The 12,982-nt window shown below is 36.4% G+C and overlaps 1 protein-coding gene across 4 annotated transcripts in view; it reads right to left on the reverse strand.

The window, feature by feature from the left end:
- The window catches only part of PCNX2 (pecanex 2), a 357,972-nt gene that overhangs the window by 115,130 nt on the left and 229,860 nt on the right, over positions 1 to 12,982 (reverse strand). For all 4 annotated transcript variants that reach the window (XM_031966919.1, XM_031966916.1, XM_031966917.1 and 1 more), the window contains one exon: positions 5,792 to 5,900. In XM_031966919.1, coding sequence (XP_031822779.1) covers positions 5,792 to 5,900 — 109 coding nt within the window. The remainder of the gene's footprint in view (positions 1 to 5,791; positions 5,901 to 12,982) is intronic.

A 12,982-nucleotide genomic window follows, 5' to 3' on the forward strand; every position in this document is an offset into this window, starting at 1 on the left:
AAGTAAAATTCTTATTTCCTGAAGCCCCATTTCATCTCAGATTGACCTGACATGACTATTGGCTTATCCTCTGTTCCTGTTTGTACCTGTTCTCCCAATAATTGCTATAGTGGCAGATATAGTGCTAGAAAGAAGGAAATGTGAGATGAATATTGCGTGGTACAGAAGACAGTGGTCAATGTAATCACAAGGAACAAATGTCCCCCAAAATGTTAAATTACTCAAAATTCAAGATGATCACCTATCATTAGGCAAGTAGAGTATACAGGATTTACAGTGGAATCTAGAGTAGGTCTCTGCCTACTGCCACATTCTCTCTTCATCTTCAGATTTCAAGGTCTTTTAAAGCACTTCCTCAGATTTCACTGGCATAGGATATATGGCCAAAGGCTACTTCATATGTCTCTGGTGCCATTTGGAAAACTGAGATATGAGGATGCTATCATCACCACCACCATCTCCAGGAGCAGGTATCATATATTTCCACACATACTCTATGTTCTAGTTGGGCAACTAAGTTTTTTTTATCCCTCTCTCCCTCCCTTACTTCCTTCCTTTCTTCCCTCTCTCCCTCTCTCCCTTCCTTCTTCCTTTCCTCCTTTGTTCCTTCTTTCCCTCCTTCATTCCTTCCCTCCTTTGTTCCTTCTTTCCCTCCTTCATTCCTTCCCTCCTTCATTCTTCTTTTCCCTCCCTTCCTTCCTTCCTTCCTTCCTTCCTTCCTTCTTTCCTTCCTTCCTTCCTTCCTTCTTTCCTTCCTTCCTTCCCTCCTTCCTTCCTTCCTTCTTTCCCTCTCTCCCTCCCTCCCTCATTTCTTCCTTTCCTCCTTTGTTCCTTCTTTCCCTCCTTCATTCCTTCCCTCCTTTGTTCCTTCTTTCCCTCCTTCATTCCTTCCCTCCTTCATTCTTCTTTTCCCTCCCTTCCTTCCTTCTTTTCTTCCTTCCTTCCTTCCTTCCTTTTTTCTTCTTCCTTTTTTTCTTTATTCCTTCCTCTTTTTGTTCCTTCCTTCCCTTCATTTCCTTTGTCCATATAGGGAATCAGACCTTCTGTGATCCTCTACCCAAAGGAATACATATTTTGGTTTCTGAAACTTAACAACATGTCTTAGGGTTTGTACTCTAGATTTCTTTTATAAGGATCATGCCTTAAACCCAAATGGCTCTGGCTCTCCTTGATTAGCCATTAACAGGTCCCAGCCCAAGCCTCACTTGGTTATTGTTTAGTTTCTGATGGCTCAGAGTAAGTATAAATAGCAATTGTTTCTGTCTTGGCTAGAAACACTGAAGATCTCCCCCTCCCAGACTGATTTTTTTTTTACTAGGTAAAAGAAACCATTATTTTCTCCACTTCTTTTTACTTAGCCTTCATCACTGAATAGGTGATCCCTCAGACAAATTAAGACTTGGGACAGACCTTAGCTTAAAAAAGGATAAGGCCTCCCACTGCATCTGGGGCTAGTTGCGGTAGTCCCATTCTATATTTTGCCACTGGACCCAGATGGCTCAGGAGGAGACAGTGAGGATGGTGACTTTGCATAGTGATTCTTCAGTTAAAATCAATTCATTTGCACTCATGACATCTCCTACCTGATGTCATGATCCTCTTCAAGAACAAAGCACAAACAATAATGTAGACATCTCATCTATTATTTTCTTTCTGATTTGGCTGTTTGTCTTAATTATCCCAAATAGAGGAATATTTATCCTCTTTTTGAATATTTCTGGGTAATCAAATTCCACAGCTTTTCTTGATAATCCTATTTTAGTGCTGAATTGCTCCATGATCAAGAAGTTTTCTTTTATTTCAGCTAAATATCTTATAGAGTGATTTAAATCTATTTTTTCCTCCTTAATGGGCAATAATCTTAATTTTTTCTATAATCTTTCATACTATTCCAGTCAGTTATGAGGTCACTCCTCAGATTTATCTTCATATGTCCTGTCTTTTAAGAAGTGGAAAAGCTGAGGATATCATAACTACTTCCCCAGAGAAGCACCTAATCAATTATGCCTTTTATCTTGGAGGGGGGTGTAGAGTACAGAGAAGGGAGAACAGAGAAGAAAGGTTAGAGTTCAAGTAGAATGGTGATGAATGGGATAAGGAACTTGGGTGAAAGGTAGACCAAAGCAAGTAGGTGCTGGATGAGGTCTCACACAAAATAGCACAGTTAAACCTATCAGTCCTATAGCTCCCCCCCCCCAATAGAGACTTGTGCTTATTCCCTCATTCAAAGATGATAGTTTGTTTTTTAAGTGCTATATAATTAATTATCCAGGAATCCAGTCTCAGAAGTTAAAAGATGGCAATACTAACCTACTAATGATATAACAAAATTCAGCATGTTAATTTCAACTCTCCTCAAAAACCCCTCATGTGATATACATATAAAGAACTAAACAGAATATAATTAGTCATTTTTTAGTTTCAGTGTTGAAAGAAAGATTGAACTCATTATATAGCTTTGTGGATAAAACTCCTACTTTGCTTAGGAGGGAATGTTACATAATACAAAATTCTCTGTGTAAGTATTAAAGAACATACTTGACCCCTATAGTAGAGGTAGGAAATGAGAATTCCTTCAAAAGGATATAGAATCTTCAAAGTCACCTTTTAGTTTGTGTTGGTAAGAGGTAACTCTATAGATATGGACTTCTCTGAAAAACTGCAGAACCAACTAATAGATATTTAAAATTAAAATGGGGATTCACTTAGGGAGAAAAAGAAAAATCACTATTATAGAACAAACTTTCATTAGAAACCCAGCCTCACATTCAAAGCAGTAAGGTGCCTCTCTTAATATAAATATTTAACACAGATAACCCTGTAAGTTCCTACAGTTATTAAAAGAAAATGGTTTTGTGTGGTGTCTCCACACATTCAAAGGTTGAACATGTTCATCTCCCCTTGGAGGTTAAAAGTTCAGGACTGACGGAGGGAGACAGTGTATTAGTGGGGGACACAGCAATTTATTAAACAGTTCACTAATGGCTTGAGAATGAGTTTTCAGTATATTATTCCCCAAATTGAAGAAATAAGTCCCTTCTCTTTGACAAGATCAGGGCCCCAGTCTCCCTAAAGAGAGTGATGAAATGACTAGCATTTCAAAAACAGTCATTCTCTGTAGATGACATTTGGGAATCCAACAGCTGATATCTAGTTATCTCAACAAAACATTAAAATTCTTGATATGTGAAATACAGTGGTAAACTCCAGGGAACAAGTTCCTACTCTGACCCATGCTTGGATAGGGGGCCCTCTGTGGTTAATTTGTGGGGGTAACATGAGAGAGAATTTTCTAAGAGTGAAGTTCAAGTACCATACTCAGAATCTGCACAGTAAATTCTAAAGCATGACATTTTAATAGGGTAGAGGAAACAGATGTCGTTAATTGGTCATTGTATTTTTAGAGGACAAAAACATAGAGATGAAGTGAGTGTTTTAAAATAGAATTACCAAATGCCTAATAAAATGTACATCTCTGATGTATTCAATTACTTACTCTCCATAAGCACAAAGATCTTGGGCTTAAATGCATGCTGTATGCATTCCAGTAGAGGATTATTTATATTCTTTTTTTTTAATTGAAAGGGAAGAATTAAATGCAAAACTTTATGCCAATCTGCTTACTCTTGAAAACTGAACTTGGAGGCTGGGCAGGTAATTCAAAATTAAGGTTCCCAGAATGGTCCTCCATTTAGCTGTCTCGCCACATCCAGTAATTAGTATTACTGAACTCACTTATAATGTCTTAACATCAATAGAATAAGCTGCATATGTACCAAGAGGCCAAAATTATGGGGAAAGTGGGAGCCATAACTTTGGGTTTTAAATTCACAGTGCAAATTCCCTATCATAAATATGCATTACTGTTGTGATTTGCATTTAATAAACACACTTTAAAACTGAGATACTGAACCTCATATACACTTAACATATAGTCCTATAAATCACCGCATTTGTTCACCTTTCTATCTTCCCTTTGAAGTGATATGTTTAGGGAAATTAAAGCTCTTTGGAAGGCACAAAATGAATGCACTAGAAAAGAAGATACATAATCTACATGCTTACAATTTCTTTTTTCCCCTTTTGTCAGCTTTTTCTGCCAAATAACCTTGAAAAACTTTTTTTTAAAATATCAATGGAAGTCTAAAAATAGGCTCATGGAACAATACGTATTGTGAGACTGGCTCCTGTTATGGTTTGTGTAACAAATGGCATCGTAGGAAAGCATTTTCCTCCAAATGATGACTTCCTGGAATACATTATCACTTAGTGATTACCCAGAGTATGCTCCATCAGTATGTACAAAGTTCAGTTCATGGAGCCTTCTTTACTCTAAACACTCATGCAGGGCTCATTAAAATGACTAGCAGAGTACCGTGTAGCACCTTGATTCATTAAAAATGCCATCAAATTGAACTGATAGCACAGATGTGTGAACAGTGCTGTCCAAAAGAACATATTAACTGGGAGAAGAACTCCGTAGAGAGAAAACAAAGTTTCAAATCAAACTCAAGTACACCTTTCATTTCATTAAACAGGACTCAGTTAACAATCTAAATCAAAGTAGGCTATTTAGAAATGGATACAATTCAAATATTTAAGGAAAAATAAACAAGATGAAGTTACTAGGTCACCAATATTGAGGGGAAAGGTACATAATCTGTAACAGTCCCCTTTCATTTTATAGAAGAGATAATTGTGGAGTCCAGAGATGTTACATTATTTGCCCAGAGTCACACAGCTAGCAAGTAACAGAATTAAGATTTGAAGCCATGTCTTCAGATTCTCAATTCACTAACTTTTCCCCTGAAATATTCTAGGGCTAAACAAGAACAAATATAGTAGGACAACTTAATGAAATAAAGTGGCAACTGGCAAGAGATATCTATGACAAAATAATTATATGTTCTTTTTAATCTTAAAATTACTGAATAAAGATTGCTCCTTAATATGTGGTTTCACTGGCATAGGGAACTCATGGTGTGGAAGAAAATTCCTTCTTCCAATGCTGATTAGTAATTTTGAAATTCATAGTCTTAGAGAGCTGTCTGGGCTGAGATATTAAGTGACTTCACCATAGTCAGTGTCAGAGATAGCAGGCCTTAAACAAGCATGTACATTTCTCCAAGACTAGCCCCCTTTTCTTTATGCTATGTTATGATGCATATTGAATAACCTATGTCAATATTTTTCTCTTTTTTTCTCCAAATTTTAAAAAATATTTAAAGTTTAATTTTTAAGTTGTGGGTTCTAGATTCTCTCACATCCTTTAATTTCTCCCCCCATCCATTGATAAGGCAAGCAATATTATATCCATTATATATATATATATATATATATATATATACATATATGAAGTTATATAAAACCTATTTCCATCTTAACCATCTATAACCATATTTTTCGAGTCTGCCACTAAGTATTAATACAATTGTTCTGATTTGTATTACTTAATATTTCTTAACTAAGATAACTGGGACAAGAATAAAATGCCAAAGTATCAATTTCGACTTACATACTGAGACATATCAGTACAGCTCCTGAGTATGTGAAATGAAAATATTGGAGTGGGATGGAGGAAAGAAACGAATACCTCCAAACGAGCATTAAAAATGTAGAATGGTTTAAAACTAAGCAACATCTTTAAGATTAGCAATCTGGCAAGAATCCACAATGTCCCGCCAATCTCATACTTAAAAGTGATATCAAATCCTGTCTTCATGGATGGAGTTTGGTGAAAGTGATCCCCTTTGGATTCCACAAGGGAATAAGGCAGAAGCAAAAAGGATACGAGGTATTGCAAAGAGTTGAGCAAACACATGAAAGGATGAGCCCCAAGCGAGCTGCCAGGGAGCCACGTAGGTCATGACAAACTGTAACTTGTGAAGCAGGTCTCCAAGCTGAAAGCAAAGGAAGAAAAATAATCCCATTAATACTAGTAACAAGACAATAAAATGTGGTTGGAAAAGTATTACTATAATTTTAAATAAGTCAGTCCACCAGTGTTTTTGAAGTACCCACTGTGTGCCAGGCACATAAGTAGCAGGGCAGCTAGGTGATATAGTAGTGAGAACTCTGGACATGGAGTTAGAAAGAGTTTAAATTCAGCCTGAGACACTTACTAGCTGTGTGACCCTGGGCTAATCACTTTACCATGCTTACCTTAGTTTCCTCAAATGTAAAATAAACTGGAGAAGGAAATGATAAACTAAAGTAGGGGCACAACAAGTAAAACATGACTGAAAATGATTGAAAAATGCCAAGTATTTTAGAGACTCTGGAGATACAAAAACAAAAAATAGTTCAAACCTTTAATGAGTTTAACACAATATCTATCTCGTATTTATGTATTTTGTGAATGTATATGTATTTTTAAACTACACAGTAAGTGAATTATATTTAACTATACATTAGTTATATTTAGGAAACTATGTTTTATAAGGACAGCTAGGTAGTGTATTTCAGGGCTTCTTAAACATTTCCCACTTGCAACCTCTTTTTTGCCTAAGAAATTTGTATGTGACCCTGGATATATAGGTATATAAAATGGGTATACAGTTCACTAAAAATAAATCATAATTTTATGACCCTCACATTCAGTGGGATTGCAAATCAGAGTTTAAGAATCTGGGGTATAGGGGACAGAGTGCCAGGTCTGGAGTCAGGAAGAGTTGAGTTCAAATCCAGCCTCAGACAGTTATTATCCTTGTGACCATGGGCAAATCACTTTATCCTCTTTGCTTCAGTTTCCTTATCTGTAAATGAGCTGGAGAAGGAAATGGCAAACTACTCCAGTATCTTTACCAAGAAAACCCTAACTAGAGTCATGAGGAGTCAGATTTGACAACAATGATGCTTTATAACAACTCATCTCCTCTATTAGAACTTAAATTCATCCTGATCAGAAATATCCCAGTGTCTGGCACATAGTTAAGTGCTTAATAAGTACTTCTTGATTGAATGATACATGTTTAGGTAATACAAAATAGATACAAGTGAAGGAAGTTATTAGCAATAGGGGGAATCAGGAAAGGCCTCATGTGGGTGATGGACACTTGAGCTGAATCTTAAAGAAAAGTAGGAATTGTGGGAGCAGCAGAAGAGAGAAAAAATGAACAATTCCTTGTTAGTAAGGTGTAATAAAATAATCTCCCTCCCTGCTGGGTCTTATCTCATTTTTTTCCTTTTTCCTTTCTCTTGCACTTGATTTATTTAATGACAGTATGAGATAGGGTGATAGACTGATCAGGATCACCCCTCTCTCTTGAAGGACTTGTTCCCATGCTTGGTGCAAGCCCCAGTTCTGCTATATCTCTCTGATGTAAGGGGGTTGGGGAGGGGGAGTAGTCACAGCTGGTGAACAGACTTTTCTGGAGGCAGAACTTCCTCCTTTCAAATGAAGCCTTTTAGAGCTAAATCCATATGCAACTTAATCATCACAGAAGCTGTTGAGATTTCTCTGTGTTAATTTCCTTTCATAACTTCAGCTGTTCTTGCCAAGGAAACCAAAACCCAGACCACTGAGTCACGAAGTGCAAAGTATTTTAGAAAAACAGGATAGAACATAGGAGGTGTGATATTCGTTGGGCAAGCCAACACAGAGGGAAAAAAATAGGTGAGAGGGAGAAAGAAGAGGAGAGATGGGGCCAAGAATGGATAACCTAGTGGAGAATCTGACTGAATCCCTACCAGATGCTCAGCAGTATAGACTGGAACATTTAGCATAAAGTCTATCACACGAGAATAACCAAGCAGTGAAGAATACTGGATGGTGAGACCTGCTTTGCGGTCATGGATTATCAATCTACGATAGGAAACTATATACACTTGTAGCTTCTGGCTACAGTCAAAACTCTGCAGACTCTGTTCATCAATAATGGGAAAGGCAAGTGACAGGTTGTATTTTCAGTCCCAGACTTGCTAGTATAGGAGAAAACAAAATACCACTTATAAAAGAAAAAAAAACTTGAAAATTTTGTTTGGTTCTGCTACATACCACAGTAAATTTTCAAAGAAACATCAGTGACTATGGGCTGTGTGTGGAATGTTAATTGGATAAGCTACTGGATAGCTATTTTCATTAGTTCAGGCATTGGAAAGTAGAATCAATGAAGAAATATTCAAAAATTAAGTAAAGAAATAAAAGGGTATCAATGAAACATTTTTTAAAACTGCATAGAAGGAATAGAAAGTTTGGAAGGGAACATGAACAAACAGGGCAGTTTGGGCAATCGTGTTAATTTAAATATATGCCATTAAAAACTATGTACGGAGATGATGTACAGAGTTTCTCCTTTTCTGTTCTTCTTTGAGTATTGAAATGCTCATATCTGTTAAAATTTCTTAAATTGTAAAAGAAAAGGTTTCAGGAAGAGGGATGATCACATCCTTGTTTGAAAGGGCAGCTTTGTGGTTTGGGGATTGCAGTATTTTAGGGAAGCCAGATGGTATAAAGTGGAGTTAGCTAAGACCTTCTCCAAAAACCACTACCTTACACTTACCTGATTTACTCAGATCTATAGGTTTCATGTAGGAACTTCAGTGAAGAACCAAAATTTGTGACTAAGGACTGGAACATTTTAGCAAATCCCAAGCCAGTATCTGGCTTTTGTTATAACAAAGGATACAATCTAGTAGGCAGAAATTACAAAAGATCTAAAAGATTTTCCAGTGGACAACTGCCTAGGACATTATAAACCTAGAGTTATAAAAGGTTCTTGGTGATATTATTAAGAGAAGGAAAAAGACAAGGACAAAGAAAAGAAGAAAGGATGGGAGACACAAGTCCTAAGGAGGGTTAGAAAAAAGAAAAAGGAGAATGGAAGAGGAAAAAGAGATATGAATATTTTTATTTAAAAGTTTCTTCAACACTATACTTTTGTTGATTAATTTCAGATTGTGGATATTAAATGGATCCCCAGGCCATTTCTGATTTAATTTTAGGCACTATTTTGGTTTTCTGAAGCCATGCTGGAAAAAAATTTTCTGTCATTTTATGTTACATTAGGTAAAAATCCCATTCCTCCAAGGTTCCCATGACACCTACCTGTCCTTTCTATTTCAGTCTGAGTGGTTAGGTGATTTATGTAAGACTATGCATTCAAACACAATGATTTATATGAGACTATGCATTCAAACAAGACAGTTCTAGATACAGATCCCAGATTTGCAGGCTCCAAAGTCCTTGGGGTAATGCAACAGTCATTATAAATGTCTTTCAAGTATTTGTAAGGTTGTCATGTGGTTGAAGCATTAGACTCATTGTAATTGGTCCCAGAAGACAGGTCTAGTAACAATGGGCATAAGATAAGCAGCGGATTTTGACTCTTCCTAAGGAAAACATTTATGTAATAGGTGGTTGAGAAGAGAAAGAAGTCATGGGATTTATAGTCCAGAAGGACAAGAAATAGTTCTCAGCACTGAAAGAGATTTGGGATTGTGATAATTTTAAGTCAAAGGTAGACTTGAGTTATGTCTAGGAGTGGTTGTTGTTATTCTTCTCTTCTTTTTCTTTATTCTTTTTCTCTTCCTGCCCCTCTTTCCTTCTTTTTCTTCCTCTTCTCTTTGTCTCCCTTTCTTCTTCTTCTTCTTCTTCTTCTTCTTCTTCTTCTTCTTCTTCTTCTTCTTCTTCTTCTTCTTCTTCTTCTTCTTCTTCTTCTTCTTCTTCTTCTTCTTCTTCTTCCTCTTTTTCTTCTTTTCTTTTCTTCTTCTCCTCCTCCTCCTCCTTCTTCATCTTCTTTGTCTTTTTTCTTCTCTTCTTCTTTGTCACCTTCTTTTCATCTCTCTCTTCCTCTTCCTCTCCCTCCTCCTCCCCTTTCTCTTCTTTCTTCCTCTTCCTTCTTCTTCTTCTCGTCCCCCTGCTCTTTCTCCTTCTCTTTTCCTCCCCCTCCTCTTCTTCCCTTTCTTCTTTCTCCTCCTCCCCTCTTCTCCTCCTTCTCTTTTTCTTTTTCTGAAGGCAATCAGGATTAAGTGACTTACCTAGGGTCATACAGCTAGTTAGTGTCCAAATGCCAGGACTTCTTAAAGGACTAAATGCAATTGTGAGAGGCAGACTGAAACAAAAGGAGTGGGAATGGTAAAAACAAACAAACAAACAAAACCAAACAGCAGCAGCAATTCTTGCTCAGAAATTAATGGATGAAACTAGAAAGACATGGTGGCATAGGAGCAAAAACTAAAAGAAGAGAAAATGAAGGGAGGTTTGAAATATAAAAGGGAAGGAATAGTTCATAATGAGCCATAGGGACTTTCAAGCAGCTTGAAACAGATGTTTTAGATGGAAGTTATTGGTTTTCTTGATCTATTCAAAAATTGAGCGAGGCTCTCCCCAAAAGGTCTGATCTTTTCTCAGCTTTCCCTCTCTATGGTTGGTGGATAACAGATATTATAATACATACACAGTTTGTTTCTTTTACCTAAACATTTCCTCATTTTTCCTCAAACAAAAAGAGAACATGATAACTAGAAATACACAAAACTAAATTAGGTCAGAGAGCTGAACCTTTGTCTAAATGTTAAGGATGTTCCTAACTAGGGGGGCTATGAACTATTTTTTATTGTACTAATAATTTTCCATTTAGCATAATGTCCATAAAATAGCAGAGAAAGAGGCCACATGGGCCTGAGGGTCATTATATTGCTTATAGACTAAGGGTCAGCTAATTTTTGTAAGGGGTGTGCCTAATTACATCTCATGACTCATAGAAGAAAGGAAAGGGAGGGAATGTTTAGAAAGGGCAGGGGAAGTCTAGGTATGATTCTGTTCTGCCCCTTCTAGAAGGGAGGGATGGAGCACAAAAAAATTCAGTGAATGATTTCTGTAGTATCATCCACTAATGTTATAATTATTAGATCTCCCCCAGAGTAGAATGTTTGATAAGGCCATAAGTCGCTTTTTTGTTAGCAGTCTTTAAGTAAAAGCAGCATCTGAGGATCTAGTAGAAAAGATTTCTAAACAGATATGGATTACTCCTTTCCAACCCTTAGATTTCAAGATTTTATAAACCCCCTGACTGCTACTCCAATGCTGCATTATTAAGTAAATAAGATCCTTCAAATACATGCTATTCTTACCTATCGTCAATTATCAGTATAGTGGAGCTGAAAACCACAGATGTTAACATTAAATAAGATATGTAGAAACCTATATTTTAGGAAAAAGTCAGGAGAAGTGGGGTCATATATATTAACCTATTTATCTATGCTTAAACATAATTTGCCACAGGCCTTTGTGATTCTCCTCTGGAGATACAATAAATACTTGCTATTATTCTGCTGCTAACATGGTGTTCTCTAAGTGTTGAAGACCAACTTTAGTCAAGATGACTCATGTTTAGATGAAAACTGAAGTCAGAAACCATAAAGTTAACTTTGCTTTATAAAATATATAGCCCCCAAAGGTTATTAAAATGAGTCATGGGTTTTTAAATGTTTCCATCACTAGGTTTTTAATGTATAGAGTATCCTGGGAGAATTTTAAGCTACCTTCAGAGCACACCAATAAGTAGGTCAGGCATAACAGCTACAATCAGACAAGCAGCCCCAGGGAACGCCTCATCTGCAAGTTTAAGGTTCTAACAAGTTAAACTTTGCTGCATTATGATTAAATGAATCTATTATAATTATTTTTTGCTTAGCACGGCAACTTGTATTTAAACATAAGCAGCAACAGCAATCAGACATCGAGGGGACTGAGCATGGGGAGTCTCTTGCTCTAATTGCAGTTAAGCCCTGGGGTACCTTGATATCTCAGGCAAGTCACTCAGTTTTTGCCTTAGTTTGTCCTTTAGGAATAGAAGGAACAAAATACTGACTGTGCCTTGTTTAAAAAAATAAAGTTACACCAACAAAAATATTAACACAGAGAAATCAGTACTATATCCATAGCCATAACAGAAATGAGATTTTCTGAATCCAATTCTTCTCATATTGTATTTACCCTTATATGTAAATATCATTTTGGTCCCCAATATAGTTTTTCTAGGTAAGAGATGTTTTTAGATGGCTCATTGGATACAATGAAGACAAGAAGACCCTAGCTTGAATCCTATCTCAGATATTTAGTAACTGTGTGAACTTAGGCAAGTCACTTAGATTTTCTAAATTTCAGTTTTCTTATCTGTGAAATGGGGACAATAGTAATACCCATTTCACAGATTGTTGTGAGGATTAAAGGATCTAATAGATCTTGTTCAAATGAAGTAACACAGAACTTAACAAACTTTAAAGTATTATATAAATGCTAGCAATGATCATGATATAATTCTTATTGATTGTGGATTTTTGGACTGTGTTGAATACTTGAGAAGTTACCTGCAAATTGTAACATGTTAAACAAATATAGATTGTCGCAAAATAAGTCAAAGACATTGCCTGTAGGCTCATCATTGAAAGGGCTCTTGCCTATGTACTCACTTCAGTCCCATCTGAGAAGTTTATCACTATCCCTCGCAAGAGCATTTTCCAATACAAGGAACACCAGGGTTTGGTTGTTGCATACTTTGCTATAGTATTATACTCGGTCCATATCAGTCTTTTTTTCTTTATTAAAGCTTTTTTATTTTTCAACACATTAACCCTTGCAAAACCTTGTGTTCTAATTCCCTCCTTTCCCCACCCCTCCTCTAGTTGGCAAGCAATCAATATATATAAAATCTAATATATGTATACATATTTATACAATTATCTTGCTGCATAAGAAAAATCAAATCAAAAGGGAAAAAATGATGAAAATAAAATGCAAGCAAACAACAAAAAAAATAGTGAAAATATTATGTTGTGATCCATACTCAGTTCTCACAGTTCTTTCTCTGGGTCTATATGATTCTCTTCATCACAAGACCATTAGAAGTGGTCTGAATCATCTCATTGTTGAAGAGAGCTATGTCCATCTGAATTGATCATTTTATAATCTTCTTGTTTCCATGCACAATGATCTCCTGGTTCTGCTTATTTCACTTAGAACCTCCACAATGTTTTAATC

The sequence above is a fragment of the Sarcophilus harrisii genome, chromosome 4 (assembly GCF_902635505.1).
Source record: "Sarcophilus harrisii chromosome 4, mSarHar1.11, whole genome shotgun sequence".
In the NCBI taxonomy this organism is placed as follows: domain Eukaryota; kingdom Metazoa; phylum Chordata; class Mammalia; order Dasyuromorphia; family Dasyuridae; genus Sarcophilus; species Sarcophilus harrisii.